Raw genomic sequence first — 22,617 nt, forward strand, 5'->3', positions numbered from 1 at the left:
ATAGAGTGTGACAGTATGTGAAAAACTCCAACAACTTCCACTTCAGTTCCAGTAACTCATATTTTGTTGATAGAACTGTGACTTAAGATGCTATTATAATTTCCTATTCCTTTTTATTTTTCCAAAACAGTTAACAAAACTCAACAAATAGCGTTTTCATGAAGCTCTTGCTACCTACAATTGTATTCAGTTCTCATCCAATTGTTGTCTTAAGAAAAACATGATTAGATTGAGGATGTCCTTGATTACTGAATATTTCAAAAGGCTTAATACCCCCTTGTGTATTTTACAGACAACCCGGGGCTAGTGAGCCATGTTCCAGTTGGCATTAGAATCCTGGACGTCAATGACAACCCCCCAGAGCTCGCCAGAGAGTATGAGATAGTTGTCTGTGAGAATGCAAAGCCTGGTCAGGTAACTGTCACAGTTGTGTTTCTCCCAGTGAGTGAGATGAATGGTCTTATTTCTGTTTGATGTTTGATCAGGCAATATAGGGGAATTACAATTCTTTTTAATTACATTTTCATATGTAACATTAGATTTTTTTTTTAATTGTATTATACTGAAGGAAGTACACTTGGAATTTGTTCAAGATATCTTTCTTTTTGTTGTGAAAAAAATCTTTAGTGAAAATGGGAAAACATTAATCTTGTCACACAATGGAGATCTTGTAAAGCCGCTATTGTGAACAAAATGGATGAAGATGTAACATCTCTCACTGAAGTTGCCATGTGGTGGTGAGGTTTCATATATGTCTTAGGGCAATGGCAGATTAGTATGGCTAGGGTTTGTGCCAGTTGATAAAAAGAGCTTGTTGTCATAAAAGCTTGTATGAAAAGTCATGGTTAAGGTGAGCCTGTTCATGCAGGCTCACTGTACAAAAGATGCTGAACAAGTTTTCACACCTGTGAGGATACTGAGAATCAAAATTGAGACTGGATAACGGAATAACATGATCTTTTGTCATTGCCACACTAAACTCAGATATGCTGTTTTTCCCTTGGAGTTTTTTGAGTCACTAATGCTTCTTGCCAGCAAAGTTTTAACTGTCAAAAGTAGTTTTGTATATGAAACTTTAAGGGTTTTATATATATATATATATATATATATATATATATATGTATATGAAACTTTAAAGATTCAGCCATGTTTTCTTATAACAAGTTTTACTGCTGATTTGTATCTGCGTTGTGTTTCTGCAGCTGCTGTTGCTACTGCAAATTGTTGTGACCTCTGCAGCATTGCAATTTAACACCCAAGATTAATGTGTTGTGAAAGGCTCTATAAGCGGGAGCTTGATACAAATGCTTGGATCAGCATCTTGGTGTATATCTAAACTAGCAGGACTGCATTATGTACATTTCATCATGTAGCACAATAAAGCTTCAGAGAAGAGTGTAATATCATTGTTCTGTACAGAAGAACAAATCCCAAAAGTATATGGCCCTTGCTCAAAAGATCATACTGTCTGGCTTAAGAAAGGAAGTGGCTGTGTCCAACAAGCGTTAAGGAGAAAGAGATAAACAGGAATTACAGAAAAAGACAATCATTGCATATGCTAAAAAGTGTGCCTAACCGCATGGTTCTCAATCACTGAAAAGACAGTATTTACTCTAATTTATCCATCACGGTGTGAGAATGATTCCAAAGAACAAATTCCATCAGGTTCTGTGGGTTTTTAGGACATTTCTACTTCACAGTGCTTGTTTTCAAGTTATTAGCCATCCAGCCTGCCCTGAACTGACCCCCAAAAGTTTTTATTTCTTTCCCCAGGAAGTCTAGGGGGAGTAGCTGCCTCCCTGCAGCACTTAACTTAGGGGTCATTTTTCCCAGAATTCAGTTTTGAATTTATTGTGTGGAAAATAAAACGATCATTTGCTTTTGAAAGGCTTTTTGCATTTTATTGCTTTTTTATTTTTTGTGAAAAACATCTATGGAGACAGTTTAATTTCACAGCCTTTCTTTCCTGCATCCTTTTCCCTCCGATTTATTTACTTGGAAAAAAAAAAGGCAATAAAACTTAAGGAAGTGTACTTAAATTAAACCCCTAAGGCATCTCAAACAGAAAATGCTTGTGAGAAGATGATCATTTCAACATTTAAGTCATTTTTTTTCCTTTAGCAGTCACCTTATTGAGAAAATACACTCTGTATCCAGATGAAGCGTAACAGATATTACATACTAAAGTGGATTAAGAATCTGTAGTTTGATCTCAGATGGCATCCAGAGTTGGAGAAATGGCATCTGGGGTTGTAGAAATAATCTAATTTTCATTATAATTATCCAGAATATTTTATGACTGACTGTGAAATTAATCATTAGCCAGGAAAATCAAATTTTGCAATCTCTCACAAGATAAAATTCTAACTTATTTTTTTACTTTTTCAAAAAGGGAGAGCAAGTGCAAATATAAAAAAAAAAGCTAAAATACATTGGTCTGGAAAAATGAGGGTGTGTCATGTTGCCAGCGTTTTTACTATTTCTATCTTCATTTGTCCTGCCAGAGTGTAAGACCATTAAAATATGTATTACTGTAAATTAATACGTGTGTGTGTGTGCACACACACATACCTTTTTCAAGAGCACAATGTATAAATATTGTGCTACCAGTATGAGCTACCTGCACCTGTGGTGCTGTTATTACCAACAGCCAAAGGACAAGGTACCCACATGCCTCTAGGTAAGTGTGAGGTACACCTGTACCTCTGCCATAACCTCCTCATGTAAATTTACTTAATTGCTGATAATTACCAAGTTTGGCATGGATCTGAGTAGAAATTAGCACCTCTAGTGTTTCCTGTTCAATTAGTCCTTCTACCTTCTTGAGATTCTTTCATTTGTTTAAAAAACAAATCATTAGTCTTAATTTTCATCACTTCTTTGCTGTCAGTGAGCTTTACCACAGTTGAGGATCTGTGTCTACATTCTTGTTTTAATTAGCTTTGCTAAGGTTAATACCTGCTAAAAAGCCAATAGTTAGTTAGGTTACTATTAAAGGTTGACAGTACATTTTGATGTTAAGAGGAAGCATACACGTTTCAGATGTCTGAAAAGACGTCATTGAAATCTTCTCCCTAGGAAACATGAACCCTTATGAAAAAAAATCAAGTATATTTAAAGCTAGTAGACTGCATGGGGGCCTTGATCAAAGGTGCTTTTCTTTTTTTTTTTCTCAAAATGGCATGTTTTGATGCAAGATGCTGCAAAATGTCACTGAACACTTTATATAAGATAGGGCAACAGGACGAAAGTTTATCTACAAGCTTGTCAAAGAAAAGCTGAAAGTGCATGGCAAAATGTCATTTTTTCACTGATAAACAATACTGATGATTTATAAATTATTCAATAAAATGCCTTTTTTTAAGATCACTTATCTGAATTTTAAACAAATTCTGATAGTATTCATCAGTATTTTTAGGGGTTGTGTTTCAAGTTCACTTGAAAATATTCTTCTTTTAGCTATCCTTTTTATCTTACTTTGACTTGTATCACATCAATATTACCGGAATATGTATATTTAAGCTCATCTTGTATTTTTTGGTTTTATATGTTGTTTTTTCTCTTCCATCTTTTCAATTATTATAATTATATATTATATATTTGTGATTTTTTATATATTATATAATAAGTAATTATTAGCTTATGCCAGAATTTTTCACCAAAGCTGCATGCCTTTGACAAGATTATATTTCAGTTCTGATAAGGCTTGGCAAAAAAATATCATGGCAAACTTTAAAAATACTCTCAGCAGCATAATTATCAGCAATATTGTTAACTTGTTTAACAATTTCAGGCATTTATGGTCTATAGACTAATCACTGCAATTTGCTAGCTTCAAAATGTTTTTTTCTTTTTTTCTTCACTTATGTGAGTGGAGACTGAGAACTATGTATTGTTTTCTAGTCTGGAAATAGGACCACGAAAGCCCTCACTGTTTACATTTCAGGTTTGGTCTGGGCAGAATGCAGTCAAACACTGAACAGAAAAAAAAAATCTCATGAGAAGAGCAATTCTCTCTCCCCCTTCTGCTTTTCGCTATCAGCTCTGTGCAATGGTTTGCTTCATCTTCACTGGATATATCACAAAAACATCCTTTATTTTAAACTCTACTTTGGCACTTCAACTTCCATAGTCAACATGAATGTACAATTGGAGGCAGAACTGTTGCTTTGTCCAGTGTTCCAAAAGCTTAGCTTGTTTTTGGTTGAAATTAAAATTTAAAAATCATCAGGACTTTTGACAGGTTTTACCTTTCAAAACACCTCTCCAGTACACGGTTTCCACATCTCATTCTGTTCCTTCTCAGCAAATGAGGAGTGGCTGCTGTTCTTCATGTTCTGTTCTCTGACAATTTAAAACTGATTCCTAAATTTCAAATGGTGACCTGATCTTATATGTTGGTGACTTCGGTTATTGGTGATTTTGGTTATTATTTTTTATTTACCAATATTAATGTGCATTAATTATTTTCAAAGCTAGCAAATGATACTCTGCATATACTTAAGCTGTTCAGGCTCAATTTGGGCTCTATAAAAGCATAACTGTAACTCTGAAAATCACCAGGAAGCAATGTAAATGATGAAAACATCAGTACCAGCTGACCATATTAGAATGTCAGAAAGTTTTAAACTAAATTGATGTTTTAAATTCTTTTATCTAGCTCTGCAGCAAGGTTCCTAAAATATTTCGTGCTAGAGAAATTGGGCGAATGGGACGGTCATTTCATAGGTTGAATATGGTAGCAGTCAAGGAGAAAATTAATATGAGCTAAGTTTGAAAATGCTGCTGAGGTTAGGTAATTCTTGGTCAAGTTTAAATTACAACACATTCACACTCAATTTTTATTTCAGGTAATTCAGACTATCAGTGCAACCGACAAGGATAACTCTGCAAATGGTGCAAGATTCCATTTCTCTCTTGATGAAGGGCTTTCTATGAATCCCAACTTTACTCTAAGGAACAATGAAGGTAAATCAAAACTATTAATCTGCAAGAAAAGAGTCTCTGTTTTGTCTGGGATGTTTCACTGAGCAAATCAATTTACATCCCTGGATTTCTTCACAGAAGGGGAAAACTGTAATCTCATCACTGACGTGGCTGATAGAAGGGACATGGCGGTGTATACAAAATTTTGCAAACTGAAAGATCACATATTCTCTTCCTTTTATATATATCTTTGTCTTTCTTTAGCATTTATACATCGTGTTTGGGATTCTTTTGGATACATTCAGAAATGTCTTTAAAAGCTGGTTAATGAAAATATGCTGGCATTTTGGTCTGTTTCTAGGTGAATAACGCTCAGTGGATACAGTCAAGTTTATTGCTTTTCTGAAAGGAGGAGTTAAGAGACATAAAAGCTTGAATTGATGCTTGCCCATACTGATTGAATACCAAGAGTATATTTGTCAGTCCTTCCTGGAGATAATGTCTCTCTTTGTGTCTTTCCTAATAAAATATACCTAAAAATCAGAAAATCATAGCAAATAGGCCCAAAGGGAAGAGTGCCCTCTTTGAACATTTCTTAAATGAAAGAACCATCTAGCCCTTCCCAAACACCAAATCATACCTCACAATCTTGTTGAGTATTGCCCCTTCACAACCTAATGAAAGTAAGTGTGAACTTTAAATGCTCATCTGTTGCCTTCATATTGGAGTTTATTTTGCAGTTATATTTTTGCAAACAGTCCATGGAAACCTTCTCACAGTTCATAGCCTGTTTGCAATTACTGAGAAGCATTAAATTTATCATTGTATCTGTGACACATATACTGATTTTAGATTATTCTTTGTAGATATTTTCTGCATTGTTTTTTTAAAATCTTGCAGGGAACCTTTCAGAACATTGCCTGATCTTCCTGAAGAATCTCTTCCAATGTTGAGTTATACATTCCATTATAAAGATACATTTAGCCCACAAATGTTATTTTTCAGGTATTCTCTTTGCTGCTCATTTTTACTTCCCTAAGCGCAATGAGTGCTGGGTTTATCACCAACAGCAGAATTCAGCATGTAGAGTATCCTAAATTATATTTTGTGGGGGAAGGTAAAAGGGGAGACCAGACTCTAATAGATGTCCTTTAAAATTAAGACCTACTGCAAATTATGTTCGCCTAGAGACATTTCAAAGAATGCACTTTCTTTAGCTGCTTGCATAGAACTACTGTATTTAACAAAACTCCAGAAATATAATTTTCATGTTTTCATTGTAATTGACATGAAGATATTTTATCACAAATCATAGCAAGTAGATTAACTTAGCAGAAAACCAGAAGACTTAGAATTTAAAAAAATGCCACTATTTTACTCAATCCATGACTCTTGGATTGTGTTGTTTAAACATTGCCCTTTATTGAGATTTTTTCTTTATGATACAATCTATATGTAAAATATGAGCAAAACATTCATGTTTTAAGTGTAAAGTACATTTCCAGTTCCAGTTTTCCGACATTTACTACTTTCGTGTTTATCATCTATTTGTATTCATAAATAGAATTTCTGTTATTTTCTAGTCTTGGAAATGAGAGATGATGGGGGAAAAAATAATTTATGTCTTTTACAAATTTGCACTTCAGAAAAACTAAGTTTTTGAAGATCAACTGTTAAAAAAGAAAAACAAACAAAGAACAGTCAGAATGCTCTTAGCATATGCTAGCCACTATTGTTTTTTCCATCCTGTTTTTCTTTAGAATTTTAAAGAGAAAAATAGAAAAGACAGATTATGATACCTTTTTCCCTACTGGCTAGTTCTTATCCCACGGTATGCACTGTAATTCTGTTTGAGGTTTTTCATCTACTGACATAGTAGTGTTTAGAGAAAGCAAGGATGTAAGAGTGAACAAAATATTGTAGTATCTATACACGTGTAAGCAGGAAAGAACAAGAGCAGTAATAAAATTTCATTGCTATACAAGGAAAATACATTAAGTTGTAATCATTCTCTGAGCTCTGCTCGTTCTAGAAAGCAAACCCAGGTAAGATGCCTTTTTGTTTGCTTGGGATTTGTACTTATGATGGCTTTTTAATGAAAAACAAGGCTGTTGACAATTCATTTTGTTCAGCAAAATGTTGCAGTTTCAATTAAAACCTGAGCTGCCAAACACTCATTTAATTTAAAGGTGCTTTAATATTGCAGTTCAAATGCTACATATCTCAGTTCTTCTTGGTTGGCTGTCTTTGTTTAACTTCGTTTATTGAAATGTTATTGTATATAATTTAGAAACCCTTTTCACTGTATATGTATATAAATATATGAGTTGGGAGCAGCTCTATGTGTGTGTGAGAGAGATATCTTAAATTATACTGCTTTAGCATAATCAAACATATGTTTTGGATGTCCAACTTAAAACTTGCCAGGACAGTATAGAGTAAAAGAATTTTCTATCAGAAATCAGGAGAAAGATGAAAGGACCTATTCATAATAGAGCTGTTTGAAAGTACTGAATTATAAAATCATGCTTTTTTATCCTGAAAGAAATATGATTTTTTTTCTAAATGTAATAATTAGTATATTTGTCAAAATTTGTTAGCTTGATAGAAAACATATCCCCAAATACTAATATAAAGATGCATATAGATGCGTGATCTCTGTTTCCCGCTCTCTCTTTCTGTCTCTGAGTTTAAATAATTCTCTCTTTCTGCCTGTTTTGTTACTTGCTAGAGATCTGCAAAAGTTGCAGCATACTCTTCAGGCAGTGGGGAAAAGCTTGAACCTCCATGGGAGAGTTAGCTTAGGTTCGAGAGAGCATTTATGCTTTTTAAATACTGCGAAATAGGGTTTTGCTGGCAGTTTGTGCTGGATGCTCCAATGACTCTTGCAGATTTCCTGCAAAAAAAAAGTTTTGTTGCAGATGCTATATAGAGTCACCCAGCTGTGCCAATAAGACTTTTGCAGATGCAAAGGACAGAAACTAACTTAAACTAACCATATACAATGGTCAAACTAACTGAAACTAACTTAAAACCATATACAATAACAACCAGAAAGCTTGAATTTCTAGAATAGGGAAGTATTGCACAGATAGGGAAGTGTTAGACAGCTATTGTAGAAGGAGGCAATGGTCTTTTTCCAAACTATGAACATCTTTCTTTACATTTTTTTTGAATAAAAAAGTTGAATCCAAGATTGACCAGAAGGACTACTTAGTGTATGGCATACGAGTTCTATATTTTCAGTGGTGCTACCTGTTGGTGTTTCACAAATGAACCCATAAGCAAGTAACTATGTTTCAGGACCCACAAAGTCTACTACAGTGCTTTCCATTTTCACTACCCACTGAATTAGAAAGAAAGCCAATTGACAATTGTTTTGGAAGCAACACACAAGAAAAAGGTATTTTCTAAAGCTACCAGGGAAAGGTGAAACAAATGCATTTCAGTGTTGTCCCATATAAACAAATTTGAACTATTCTCATTCAGAAATACAAGACATGCAAATCATTTCTTTTTTTTAAGGTTTTAATTAATTATGACTTTCAAAAATATATAAAAGTGAATTGCTTGTTTAAACAGAGCTGAGAAACAAATTAAAACATGCCTAAAGCTATAAACAGATTTTTTTGTTTTTCTTCCATTTCTCTTTTTGCTTGCCTCTAATGTAGAATGTATCAAATGAATTCTCAAATTGTGAATAATAAATAAATTAGTATCCTCTAAAGTGCTCTGGTGTCACCTTCTGTGGTGTTGTCATTGTATCTCTGGTTCTTTGATTTTCCTTCATTTATTTTCTTAGTTCAGGATCTCAATATAAAAAGGCAGAGATGATGGGGAAGAGGAATGTGATAACAGCCTTGTGTATAGTTTGCAGTTGGGTTTCATAGTTCCTGTTTAGATGAACTAGTCTGCTTCATTGGAGTCATGCAGAATTTCCTATATTTAACCTCAAACCCAACTGAGATAAATCTTAAATTCTAATTTGTCATATTTGCAAAGGACAGCTCAAATGTGAAAAAGTTTAATGATCGTGAACTGGGGCAACGTGCACCACAGGGAATATGATAAATTTTGTTAACCTACATTGGAGCTGTTAATCTTCCCATAGAAACCAAGGCTTTCATCTCCATCCACTCCTCATTCTTATTTTACAGATACAAATATACAGAGACAAAATCCACAGTTGAAATCTGTGCAACAGTAAAAAAGAGCTCTCCTTCTGGGACTAGCAGAATCATGTCTATTGTGACTGTTGTTATCTAATTCTATTTTTGCCCTTCTATACGTGTGCCTTTCCTATATATCTGCTGTATCAGTTTGTAGGTGATTTGTTTGTAGGACATTACCCTCCTCTCCACTAGCTTTGTTCATATAGTGTAGTTAAGTTCATTAAATTTCCCTCAGTAAACCCTCTCCTAGGTTGTCAGAACGTGCCTTCCTATTCAGATGTCTTTAGCTCGGATAGTTTGTGATATTTTCCTATTTAATGCTAAGTTTCCTATCATAAAAATAGCACCCTCAGTTCCCCTCTCAGTGGATCTTCCAGCAGTTTTTGATGAGGAAAGTGAAGCATTTAATTAAAGCATAGAAAGGGAAAACACATCAGAATAACTGACAGGATGCAAGTGGAGCTGTAGTTTGGCTGAACTTTTATTCTCTCTCCATTTTCCTGGTACACTCTTCTGTTGCCCTCAAGAGTAGAACTCCGGCAGTGTCATGAGACATGATTTCTATTTTATGCCAGTGGTGTTAGCTTTGGTCATTAGCCGCTCTCCTTGTTTCTCAGTGACTCAGAAAAAATCTTGATTCCCTCTCTGAAAGAGGGAATCCTCCCTCTTTCCCTTACAGAGAGGGAAAGAGAAAAATCTCTGTAAAAAAACTCTCTCTCTGTAAAAATATTAGTGATCTCATTTCTAAAGTATTTTACAAGATTTAATGAGGAAGAACACCACATAAGAGCTAGGATTCTTTTCCTACACTGTTTGTAACTTTTATTATTGCAGTAGTGAGAAATAGTATTGTTGTTGAGGATGGGAACAGGGACTTTCCATGCTAGTACCCAGAAACATATGACTAGACTTTTTACTTGCGTGCAAATTTGTAAATTGTGTTGGAGAAGTTTTACAGATTTTCTTTGAGAAAGTTTCTGGTTGTGTTTGTTACAAAATCTCCTCCATATGTATAATGAAAAGTCTGTTTCTACCAAGCTCTAGCTATTAGTCAGAGAATATAAATATCACATATTAACCGTGATCCCATTTATTTGGATGCCATTATATAAGCAGAAAATTTGATAACAGTTATATCTTGGCTTAAGATTGTCTCATACTAACACTTACTTTTACAATGTCAAAATACTGCTAGAAAATAAGTCTTATTTTTTCCAGTTTTTCTTTGTAGCATACAGCATAAAAATGCTGTTTCACGGGTGAAATTGTACTATATACACACTATGCATGTTTTAAATGCAGCACTTTGAAGATCTCTTCACTGGAACCTTAGAATTGTCCACTTAGTCTGTGTTGTCAAGCAGATCTTTTTTATTTTTCTTTTTGATCTTTTTCCTCATAATATTTTCCCCATCTGTCCACCATTATGCTTACAGCATACCAGTGCTCACCCCTCCGTGTTCGTTCCTTGGCAGCTTTACCAATAATGTTTTGTGCCTGAATCCTTTCATTACTGCTCAGTTGCTACAAAAGTCATCTGTGACTTAAACCTTTCTTGCTCAGTTTTTCCACAGTATAATAGGTTTAGGATGATGTTCTTTTCAGCCTGCATTTTCATCCCTGCTGCTGTAACTGTGCTGGAAGTACTGGACCACTCACTCCATGTTCGATTTGTGTCAGGGGACACAAATGGAGGAATGGAGGAGGTTAAGCTTTCCTGCTCAGATTTGAATACTGGGTCTTCCTTGGATATAGGCCCAGGAACATTCATGTGAACTTAATTTTATGGGATTTTCTTATTTATATCTATAGAAATAGATATAAGGTAGCTGAACTGAAATCTTTGGAGTTCATTGAAAATGTAACAACATAAATAACAAAACATATTAAGCAGAAATAAAGGACTGTTCTTATTATCAGTAATAACAGTTATTACCTTTGGGAGTTAGCTGTGTAAGATCTGAGAATTTATTCTTTTGGGATGAGAGATGTGGCAGATGTTCATATTAATGCTTAGCTTATGGATATGGTATTGCTTGTTACCAATAAGAAATTACATCTCAAGCCGAGTCCTCGAACATATCTTTACTTTTAATGTAATATTTCTAGATGACTTTGTTATATGATTGTCATCTTCTCATTTATATGTAACATGAAATATAATTCTCCTTAGGACTGCACGTCTTTGAAATTGTTTTCTCTTTGTGTTGGTAAATGCACAGCCTAGAAAGGGCATGTGGGAGCATTACACTTCTCTAATGACCTCTCTGAGATTTCTGGGTAACTGATAATAGTTAGACTTTATATTTTTCTGTGGCAACGTAAGTGCTGAGGAAAAAAAAACAAAAACAGAAAAACAGCCTACAAAGAAGGACAGGATTGGGCCTATTCTCAGCACTGAGGCCAAGGAACATGAACTGCCTGCACGTACACTGCGTAGCACTTGGCCTTTTAATTTCCTCTGGGCCCCATGTGGTACCCAGTGGACCTCAGATATCATTATTATGCTTTGTTTTGTGTTGTTTTCTGTTCCAGGTTTATGCAATAATGCAGCAGTGTTGTCGTGGCATGAAACAGGCTGCATGCTTCAGGAAGTGCGACTCAGGGGCATGTAGGGATGCTTAAGGCCCACAGGCAGCTGGAACAGTGTTGGAGCACTACTTAAAAGGGAAGGAGACAAAGCTGGTGCTCTCCTGTCCATACTGCTTTTTGGAAAGGGTCCCTGGTTTATGTTCCTCCGCAGACTGGGGTCCCATAGTATCTGAGAGAGTTCCAGCAGCCCCATCCCAGGCTGGGTGCTGACATTTAGCAGTGGTCCCGTGCTCAAACTCACTCTCTAGTCTTGTCGTGTTTAACAGTCTGCAAGTACAAGAGAGAAAATGATGGAGATGAGCTCTGTTAATTATGAATTGGATGCTAAACAACTAGAAAATCAGCAGAGCTGTTCATGCATAATGCAGAGGGGACAATGACTTTTTTTTTCTGAACTTAGAAAGGGAAGAGCAGCAGTCATCGTCTTGGATATAAACTGAAAGCATTAACTTTGTTTTATGTAAAGTAATATATTCATTTGAAATGAGATGCTAATAACAGAGGTGTTAGTTCATTTCTGATCTTTGGCTGTACCTCAGGCACGGTCTGCCAGTACTTTGGCAGCTGACAGACAGATCAACTCACACTCGTTTTGTAATCTCTGCTGGTTTGCCTTTATGAACCACTGAAGATGTTATTCATGTCCTCCAGCAATAGTAAGGAAGTTAGGACCTGACAGTCTGGCATAAAAAAAGTAGAGACAGTGGCAAATGGGCAGGGCTTTGGGGAAAAAAAGGGCAAAGTATTTTCTGCAACATAAAGTAGCAGAAAGATAAAATAGCTACTTATTTAACTTCTGATTAAATGAACATATGTACTGAAAAATTTAAAAAACATAAGGCAATCTGCCTGCTTGTAATCTATGTTTCTTAAGATTATCTCCTTGTCTTATGAGTAATTTAAAATAAACCACTGAGAGTGTTCATGTACTGCATTTATGAGTCATGAAGGTCTCAGAGAATAAGCTGGTCCAAACCTTGTTGAGTCAGACTTGTGAATTTTCCTTATATTGTAGAATTAAACTGGCAGAGTCTAGGACTCTGCCTGAGTCCTCTGACAGAGTCTAGTCTAGTGAGATAGGTGAGCACAATATATAATTATAGACTGTTTCTGGCCATAAGACTTACGGCCATTGTTTATGCTGCTATAGAGATGAATTTTCCCTATACAGAGAATTCAGTCTGAAATTCAGTGAAATCCAGCTTTATTTTTTTCAGCCAGGTGGCACAATTATGACACAAAACAATTTGCTATATAAATTGATTGCAGAATAATGTGGAACTACCTTATTTCTTGACAAGAAGATAATGAAAAATCTTGGCATTAATGAGAACACCACAGTATATTTGTATGAGTTTTCACAAGCCCATGTTTACAAATATGCAAAAGAGCTAAAGCTTAGCTGAATTTTTATAAGAATGAAAGTAGTATTTCTTGCATTTGATATAGTTTAGACTGTGCAGTCATTTCCACACTCTTGTGTCAAATGCAAACACAAATTTACTGTGTTTGTTATTATCACGTCTCCTCTGGACCTCTTTTGTGGATCACTGAAAACACACTTGTATTTTTTATGGGGAGAAGAAGGGTGGAAGCATGTGTGCACACAGTATCTGTCAGCTTGGCAAGGATAGTAGTGTATTCCATGAAAATACTTTATAACCTCTATGCAAGTATCCTTTTCACAAGGTAAGAATGTTAGTTTTTTGTCAGATCATTTCAGGTAGAATTATCTATTCCTGTCATCTTGGTTTTAGTAAGGCTCTGTAAATGGAATGAGTTAACACAGATGTAATTTTAAGTTGCTGTTGTCATGCCTCTAAAGAGGGAGCTATCATAATATTCAGCTTGTGTCCTCAAGAATGTACATTGATAGCATAGGCAGCTAGAAAGGGGCTTCAGGGACCAAGTACAGAACAAAATCTTATCTTGTTCCCACTGGAAATGAAAAGAACAAAACTTATTGCAGCCCCAACCAACTCTCATACTGGAGTTTTCCAAGGAGGGAGAGTATAGATTAAGGTCTAACAAAACATGAATGCAGTGGAACCTCATGCTCACTTCTTGGCTTAGCTCATGATTCCTTTCTGGTCTTGGTTAAGGGTAAAGCTTCCCACTTCACGTGAATCTCTCATGTGAAACCTGTGTTGTGTTGTGGTGCTGATGGGCTATAAAAACAAGCTTTTCCCCGTTCCACTTTCAGGTGAAAGGTAAAAGCAAAATGTAGAGTGAAATGAGTTAAAATAAATGCTTTAAAATCTGCCACAGAGCTTGGCAGAAGATAAGGTGTAAAGAATTGTCATCCAATAAACGGTTTGCATCCAGTTGAACACAAGCTAACCCCTCTTCCTTTGCAAGTTCACTTATACACACATGGGCAGTAGTCAGTCCAATGGACTAGAAGATGCCACACTACCTGCTGTATTGCACACCATTTTCATGTAGTTCTGTGGACTACATGTGGCTCATTTTTTCGTAGGTTATGAGAAAAGCGTTTAATGCTACAGCTATAGTTGTAAGTAAAAAGGAAAAGTTTTGTATTCCATATATAATGGGAAGCAGAATCCAGCAGAAATCCACCCTTTTCATGAACCTATCACCCCTGTGTTGTTTGTTAAAAAATTCAAAACCAGCAGCTCTGCAGTTTGGGAACCTTTGGGATTGTTGTGCCTGTGAAAGTAGTAGGAGAGGAGAGCTCTTTTTTTTTTTTTTTCCAGTAACTCTCTTCCCATTTCCCAGTGCTTGTTTCCTTCTCTGAACAACTTCTCTTACTCGCAGTGTTTCTAGTTTTGTTTGAGTTATCTGAGGACTCTTGTACAAGTGCCAGTACTTTTATAGTGGTAGAAAGAAACTGAAAAGAAGTGTTATGCATATGACAATGCAATATATCTCTATATTACTGTAACATTTCTTCCCCTGAACTCTTTTTATTGCCCTGAACGTCTTGAAGGAGCATGAGTGGCAGCTTATTTTTTATAGTTGTGCAGCCTTGGTCTTAAATTAATGCCACTGGATACTCTGGCACTGTACATGAATTAAACATTAGGATTCTCATTGTCTGTAATATATGCCAGGTGGACCTGTAGGTGACATAAAGGTGACAAAACTTTATGTCACTTTCTCTCCCCTGACCCTGCTTTTCCATAACCTTCACAAGTTTAGAACCTCTAATATCTACTCTTTCTCCCTTCTATGCCTTCTTCATCCTGATCTTCCCAAAGTGCGAGTTTTTGCCAACTGTCCTTTCAGATATTCTCTGAAAGATCACTTGAGTTATGAAACCTATCATAAAGAGTGAATCAAGTTTTGCTCTGACATTTAGCAAAGACATTTTAACATTTTTCTAAGAATGGAAAAGAGTTATTTTTGTGGAGAAATTCCACATGTTCCCATTTACAGGTGTCCATACACTCCCACCAGGGGATTAAAACATTTGCAAACTTGGCCCAAAATGCTTAGTAAAGTAAATTTGGACTCTTAAGACATTTATATGAGCTTTAGTGATCTTATTTACACAATGTTAGCTACTCTCACCTGCCTTCCTGTTTTCCTCCATTGGCCAAAGCCTCTATTGGCTTTCCCCCAGGTTTCAATTCTAGATTGTACATTTTCACAGATTAGAACTGCACCCTTTGAAAATGCCTGGTGGTTCTGTTGCATGAGAAACAAGCTGTCAGTAATACCTTATGACGATGCTATTCTGGTTTTGATATTGCAGATAACACAGCCAGTATCCTGACAAGACGGAGGAGATACAGTCGAACCACTCAAGATGTCTATTACCTCCCAGTTCTGATTTCTGATGGTGGGACTCCCACTCTGAGCAGCAGCAGCACTCTCACCATTAGGGTCTGTGCCTGTGAACAAGATGGGCGTGTAAGGACTTGCCATGCTGAAGCTTTCCTCTCCTCTGCTGGCCTCAGCACGGGAGCTCTAATTGCAATCCTGCTCTGCGTTGTCATTCTCCTGGGTAAGCCATTTTCGGTGCCAAGAGCCGCTATCCTTCCTCCAGCCCTCTGAATGTGGCAGGGCAGAAATGCTGAATATGATACATCTTTGCACCAGAGGGCTGCCTGCCAGTAGGAGGTAATTAGAAACACATAGCTGTGATGAGGAAGAAAAAGGTTGAGCTAAAACTCACAGGGAAAAAATGCTTTTAAAGTAGATTCATGGATATCTGGAATCCACCCGAAATAATTTTTCAGAAGCTATCAAGTAATTAGCACTGCAGGTCTTTCTTGGGTAATTTGGAAAGATTTCAAAAAACATTGGCTCGAATTCTATGTCTAGAAGAGTTTGAAAAATTATCGAAAGGAGGTGAAGAAAGCTTTTTGAAATACATTACACCATAAGAAGTACCATTAGCACTATACAAAAGCCATTTCTTAATTACCTTTTTGGGGTGAGCTGATAGCAATGCACACCAAAATCCCCGGGGGCAAGGCACATATGAGCTAATAAGATGACTCCATTAGATAAATTTCCTTGGAATTGCATTTCTCTTGATTTTTTTTTTCTTTTGCCCAGGTCAATTTGAATGTTGCCCATTAATATTCTTTTTGTCAGAGCAGCGACTTGCCGCAACATATTCCAGTACTATTCATGTGCCTTTCTGCATTTTAATGCAGAATTATGCATTAAGGTGGCAAGAAATAATAGATTTGCACTGTAACCCACATACTAGGGCATTCAGAATTTTTTTTTAGAAGTCTTTTTGTTTTCTAAAGGCTACTTTCATCACAGATTACTTCAGAACTGTGCTTTTTACAAGTTTCTTTAAAATGAACAGCAATATATTTAGTTTATAATTTATCTTTTATCATACAATATTCACAATCATAAGCAAAAAAAATGAACATTGCAGATATACAGTGAATAATGATTTTAGTAGACCTTTGAAAGCCCTTAACAATGTTTCTGAAAAATCTCAGCCTGCTCATTTAACTTGTCATTTACCTGAATGCACGTTATCCCTTTTATATTCTTTATGAGTTTTTCTTTGTGGATTTCATTGTTGGCTCTGGAAACCTCAGCAGTTCGTACAAAGCAAGCATAAACAAGAAATAATATTTTTATTGACCCCCTTTAAAATCAGGCTGTACTGGAAGTTTCTAGCTTCACTATAGCATTCCTAATTTTCCCCATAATTGTGTGGCCTCTACTTGTTCCATATTGGCAGGATACTGTCTCAAAATGTGCCAGTTTAGATTTTGGGGGTGCTTTCCAGACATGCAGTAATCTGTCTCCATATAATGAATTACATAACAAAGATATTGCTCACTTAAAGCTATAGCTAGACTCTTGCAAAGTTTGAAAACTTTGGGGATCTGATATTACAGACATATCCTAACAAATGGTACTACAGTCCAAGGCCGGCATAATAATGCCAGAATAGCAAATTAGCCTAAAAGTATTACGCCTCTAAGTTCATCTTTTGGTATCTGTTATTTTTGTAGCAAGTATCTGCTTACTTCGAACGTAAGCTTTAAACCTAATCTAATATCTGCAGTTTTCTCTCTAGCAATTGTGGTCCTTTTCATCACCCTAAGACGCAGCAAGAAGGAGCCCTTGATCATTTCAGAAGAAGACGTCCGGGAGAACGTCGTCACGTACGATGATGAGGGTGGTGGAGAAGAAGACACTGAAGCATTTGACATCACAGCACTGCGAAACCCCTCAGCTGCTGAGGAGCTAAAATATCGCAGGGATATTCGGCCCGAAGTGAAGCACGTACCCAGGCATCACCCCTCTTCAAGCCTGGACAGTATAGATGTTCAGGAATTCATTAAGCAAAGACTGGCAGAGGCAGATTTGGACCCCAGCGTGCCTCCATATGACTCCCTGCAGACTTATGCCTATGAGGGTCATAGATCAGAAGCTGGCTCTATCAGCTCCCTAGATTCAGCCACAACACACTCCGACCAGGATTATAATTACCTTGGAGACTGGGGGCCTGAGTTTAAGAAGCTGGCTGAACTCTATGGGGAAATAGAATCAGAAAGAACAACTTAGTTGTAATTCCAAGAACAGAGAAGTTCCTCAGCAGCTGGAGATACAAGAACAGCACCAGTAACAGAAAATGAATACAGTACTTGGAACTGAGCAAGTTGTACACAGTTACTGTAGAAACAAGTGCCCTTTTCATATTTGAAACTGGGTTCTTCAATTGGAAGAAAGTCAAATTTTGAAAAATACAGAAAAAATAAGCTATTGTCCCTTGTGTATATTTTTTAATTGCTCAGTAAAGTCCGTGGTGCCGTAACCGTAACAAAACCTAAAGTAAGCCAAGCAATGACATCTTCCTTGCAATATGCTTAGCATCTCAGAGCTACTACAGTATGTCTTTGGTCATGTCGGTTTAGGAAAATAGCTCATGGAAGAGCAAATCTGTTGCAAATGGTTTTGACATTGCATTTCTAGCTGTTCTCTAGGCCTTGTTTGATTGCAGTATGCGGTAGCCACGCTACCAGTGTGAGAAATCCAAGCAGTCTGTTCCTTTACAGAAGGGATATATTACAAATGTCCTCTCAAATAAACAGTCTATTGATATAGGCCCTTATTTGCATCAGTTTGGTCTTACTGAATTTGCAGGTTGCACTGAGAATATGTCATTTCATTATATTCTTCATAATTTCCTCCTTAGCCAGCCATCGGAGCGAGGGCGTAGGTAGCTGTGTGCAGAGCAAACACGGCTCCATCGCACAGCCCCAGAGCTGCTCCGTTCCTGAGTGCTGGAGGAACCTCTGTGTCCAGTGTGTGTTTTTTTTCTTTTTGTCCTTTCATGGGAATATCATTCATCTCAATGGCATGGGTCTGAAGAGGCCTTTATGCAGCGAGGCAGATGAAGCACAGGCCCTTTCTATAAGAACAGCAATGGCAGCACCATGTAACTATGCAGTTGCTTGCCTCGCTGTGCTTCACTGAGGTCAGTAGATGATGCTTTTGAAGTCTTTTGCTGCTTTGAATCCAGAAGCTACCACAGTTAATTGATGACCTAGAGTTCATAATCCTAATGTCTCTATTTCCATGTGTGACTAAAAGCAAAATAGAGCTCCTGGTGAGATACAGGAAAAGAGATGATTGAAACAACATGGAATTGAAAGTGATGTTGCTTTTTAATTTTAAGTTAATTTGATTTAGTTCTATTACTTCCTCCTGATATAATTTCTCTCTAAGCAATCTTTTTTTTTTCCTCCCTATTTCAAACCTTATGGGGGCAGGAATGTATTATATATCAATTGAGGGAGAAAAAAACGAATGTAGAAGTGTCTACAAGTGTATTGGAGTGTCTATTAATTTGTTCTGTTCAGTAATTACTTAGCATCACAGAACTTGTTCCTTAGGCTGCTTAACACCTATGCTCTGCTTTTTTTATTTTTACTCTCTGGCCTGGTGTGGAGGAGTAACAGATAAGTCTAATCCACTAGATTCCTCCCTATTTGTTTATGGCAGTGCTTTCCTTTAGCTTAGAAAAGAAGGGAGTGCTGCTTTCTCAAGTCAGGATCTGACCTATAGTGGGCCACACAAGTGAACCAGAGTTTTATTTAGTCTTTCCTTCTCTACTATAGCGGGTAGGGACCAGGACCACGTGCAAGATATGTCTAGAATGTTTCATCAGCCCATTTAAAATGAATCATGCATTGAGGATTTTTATTTTTTAAGGACTCTCTGTGATTTTGTTCATTCCTTTTGGTTTATAGAGCTTGCTGAAAAGAAGCAGATAGCTTTGAAAACTTTTCAAAATCTAAAAATAGTATTTGTTGCACTGTATTTGCAGAGGTTTTTTGTACCACAGTTTTTTCATTGTTTCTTTTTTTCTTTTTCCAAATGAAACAAATGAATTTGTGCAAAACATTGATGTAACACAAAATAATATACAACTTTAATAACAAAAGAATTGCAAGCTTTGGGAACTTCGACATTTAAAAATGTTAATGTTTCCTTTTCTGTCATCATCCTTTTATTAAGGTGATTTAGAGGGTATGAACGTCCAAATCCTAAAGTGTTCTTCTGCTGATGTGAAGGTATCTTAATAATCTGTGCTATTCTCTCTTTGTTTGAATTACCAAAAAGACAAATCTTCCTAGGAATGCATTTAAGGAAATATTCTCATTATAGAGAAAGGTTTAACAGAGAAGCGTCTGTTAATGCAGTGAGAATTTCGCACAAACTGAGAACGGTGAATGTATGTGAATGTTTTTTGGGGTAGAATTAGTGTGTTCTGGCCCAAATGAAGCAACTAATAGTGCAGAATTTTGTGAGGAGAAATTTCCTTCTTCTTGAGATCGCACTTGCTTTACGCCAGCATCTCAATTTTTATGCAGTATGAATACAGTGATGAGGTGAGAATATTGACAATTGCAACATTTCAAATACCGTGGACCCTAATACTTTGTACTGCATATGATGAAGCTGCAGTCATATTGTTGTTCGGAGACCCAGACACTAGTTATATTTATGTCTCTCACCCCACTCCTACACCCAAGTGAGCAAGATCAACTGTATTTTGTGCTTCAAGCAGTATTTCAGGCATTCTCTGCTTTTTGTTTGCATCATAGAGCAGCCAGGAGAAGGAAAGTGCAGTGACAAAGCAAATGCTCACTTCTTAGGCTCATGTTCTGATTAAGTTAATGAGGGAAGGGGAGGTCATATTTCATAGAAATAAGGATCCCCCATCCCTCACATGTCGCGTCCGCTACCTGCTGCCCAGCACAACACGGCCCTGGGCAGTCGGCGTCATTGCCGAGACCCCGCGTTGCTCATGCTGTGATCTGTCCTGTTTGGTATGTCCTACCCACCGTGAAGGCCAGATGTGCTTTTCTGTCACGATAGGTATCTGCATGCTTGCTATGCTTACTGTCTCTTACTCAACTATGCATCACAGTGCCGTGTTGTTTGCATGACCAGTACCAGAATTTTGAATCTTCAGGGCCACAGCAAAAGGCCTCACATTGCAGAACAACAGGTTTGCAGATTTCTCTCCCCGATCCTACAAAATTTACCTTTGTTCCTTCTTGTCCTAGAAACAAATCTAAAGTATTCTCAAGAATTTCTATGTCAACATTGATTGAACATAACTAGCACTGTGTTTCATGGAAGCCACATTCATTTTGTTGCACTGTCGATTTAAACAAAGTGTACATTCAGTGAAAGTATTGTGGGAAAATTGTTTCTAGTTTATGGTTAAATCTGACTGTATGGACTTTGCTAAAAGTTTTCATGGGTCTTTTGTATGCTCACATTCTCTAATATTTTTCTCTTAGCCTATATAGTAATCCTGTTGCCACTTACCAACTAAATGCTGAAAACTGCCAGTTTTCCTTAAACCAGAAGATGGTGAATAAAGTTAAATGTCACATAGAAGGGATGCTTAAGGGCTTTCTAATTTCCAGTATTATTCCTCCAGCAGCAACTAATAATACGATTACACATAATGAATTGCTCACAATATCTCAAACAAGCCCCCTTTTTTTTTGCAATGGCAAGGGCACACAAGTCCTCTGAGAAAATGGTCTAAGAATGAAAAGTAAAGGTATATTGGGAGCCTAAAAAAATCAAAAAACATGATACCCCTAAAAATCAATGAAGAGTTTGACTTCCAGTGCTATTAGATTAAGATCCATACATTGAAAAGTTGTTTATTGGCATTGCCAGGTATTACATACGTACAGAAAACTATGTAAATGTTGAACATAATTTCACTGTTATGCACTTTATTTTTTGATTTTTTTTTTTTGGAAAATGAAAATAACTGTAAACATTCTTATCTGCAAATTCTATTTCATGCAGTTGTTTTTAAGTTGCAAATGCTATAAGAAAAATTATTTGTGAAAATATCCTCATTGACATTTAAACGGAATTACAACATTTCTGTGATCTTAGGCTTTGTACAATTTAGAAATATCTAAATGTTGGACCAGTCTGCAGTTAATCAAACTCCTAGTGTCACTCAAAGGATAATAAATGTTATGTTCTAAATACAGAAGAGAATACGAAATTGTAATGCCTAGGGTAACTTTATGGATTATAAAGCTTGTACTTGCAGTACATCTAAATAGCACAGTGCATTTTAAGGAACGTTAGGAGCAGTGTTGCAAGTATTGGGCCATCCTTATTTTTCCAAAGTCTCCAAAAATATATATATTTTTAATGAGAGAGTAATGTAAAGTATGTAATATTCTATTAAATTAGGTTAAAAATACCTCCTTATGCAAGTGTTACTGTTAGAAATTGTTACATTTCCTTTTAATAAACAAAAGGGACAAAATCTTCTATTCGTATTTTTCAAATAAAATATGCTGTTTGCTATGGTGATGGGTTATTGTATTCCTCATCACAACTAGAACGACGGGCTATTTTCTCCTCGTGTCTATGTTTTACACTCAGCAAAGAAATGCATGTAACCATCTAAAGACACGGTAAGAATGATATGTGATATAGCGGCATTAATGAGGTCAGTGTCAGAAGCGGTGTGGTAACTTTAAGAAGATTTTCCTGCCTCACATATTCCTTCAGATGTGTCGTGGTTTCCAAGACACTTCCATGATTATGACTACAGATTGGTAGGGTGAGAGACACGAAAGGATGCTCTGCGGCAGCCTGCTGAATGGTTCATTGCTTATTCTCGTGGCAACTACTGAATCTGAAATACAGCAGTTTAGGGTGAATGCGTGAGTGATTGCGTGAGTGAACCCACATGGGTGAGTTGTTAGGGACATGGATGAATCCAGATTGATGGTAACAGCCTGGATTGTTATGCAAACTTGATCCAGAGTAGAAGAGGAAAACCAGGTGAGGATGCTCACAAGCAGTACCTGTGGACATGACCAACTCCTCCTTCTCATGTGAATGAATGAAGGCTTTAGCAACATCTTAGAAAATCCCTGCAGTGTGGCTCACAAGCTGTATGTTGCTCTTTCCTAGGCTG

The 22,617-nt window shown here is 36.7% G+C and overlaps 1 protein-coding gene across 4 annotated transcripts in view; it reads left to right on the forward strand.

Annotated features, from left to right (window-relative positions):
• CDH18 (cadherin 18) overlaps positions 1 to 21,609 on the forward strand; it is a 227,731-nt gene extending 206,122 nt beyond the window's left edge. For 3 of the 4 annotated variants that reach the window (XM_026048532.1, XM_026048533.1, XM_026048534.1), the window contains 4 exons: positions 293 to 414; positions 4,851 to 4,968; positions 15,409 to 15,660; positions 17,200 to 21,609. In XM_026048532.1, the coding sequence (XP_025904317.1) occupies positions 293 to 414; positions 4,851 to 4,968; positions 15,409 to 15,660; positions 17,200 to 17,702 (995 nt within the window). In that variant the 3' untranslated portion in view covers positions 17,703 to 21,609. The remainder of the gene's footprint in view (positions 1 to 292; positions 415 to 4,850; positions 4,969 to 15,408; positions 15,661 to 17,199) is intronic. The other variant, XM_026048535.1, reaches the window with a different exon arrangement.
• Positions 21,610 to 22,617: the final 1,008 nt, after the last annotated feature.

This window comes from Nothoprocta perdicaria, unplaced genomic scaffold, assembly GCF_003342845.1.
Source record: "Nothoprocta perdicaria isolate Ctin4 unplaced genomic scaffold, notPer1 scaffold_55, whole genome shotgun sequence".
Classification (NCBI taxonomy): domain Eukaryota; kingdom Metazoa; phylum Chordata; class Aves; order Tinamiformes; family Tinamidae; genus Nothoprocta; species Nothoprocta perdicaria.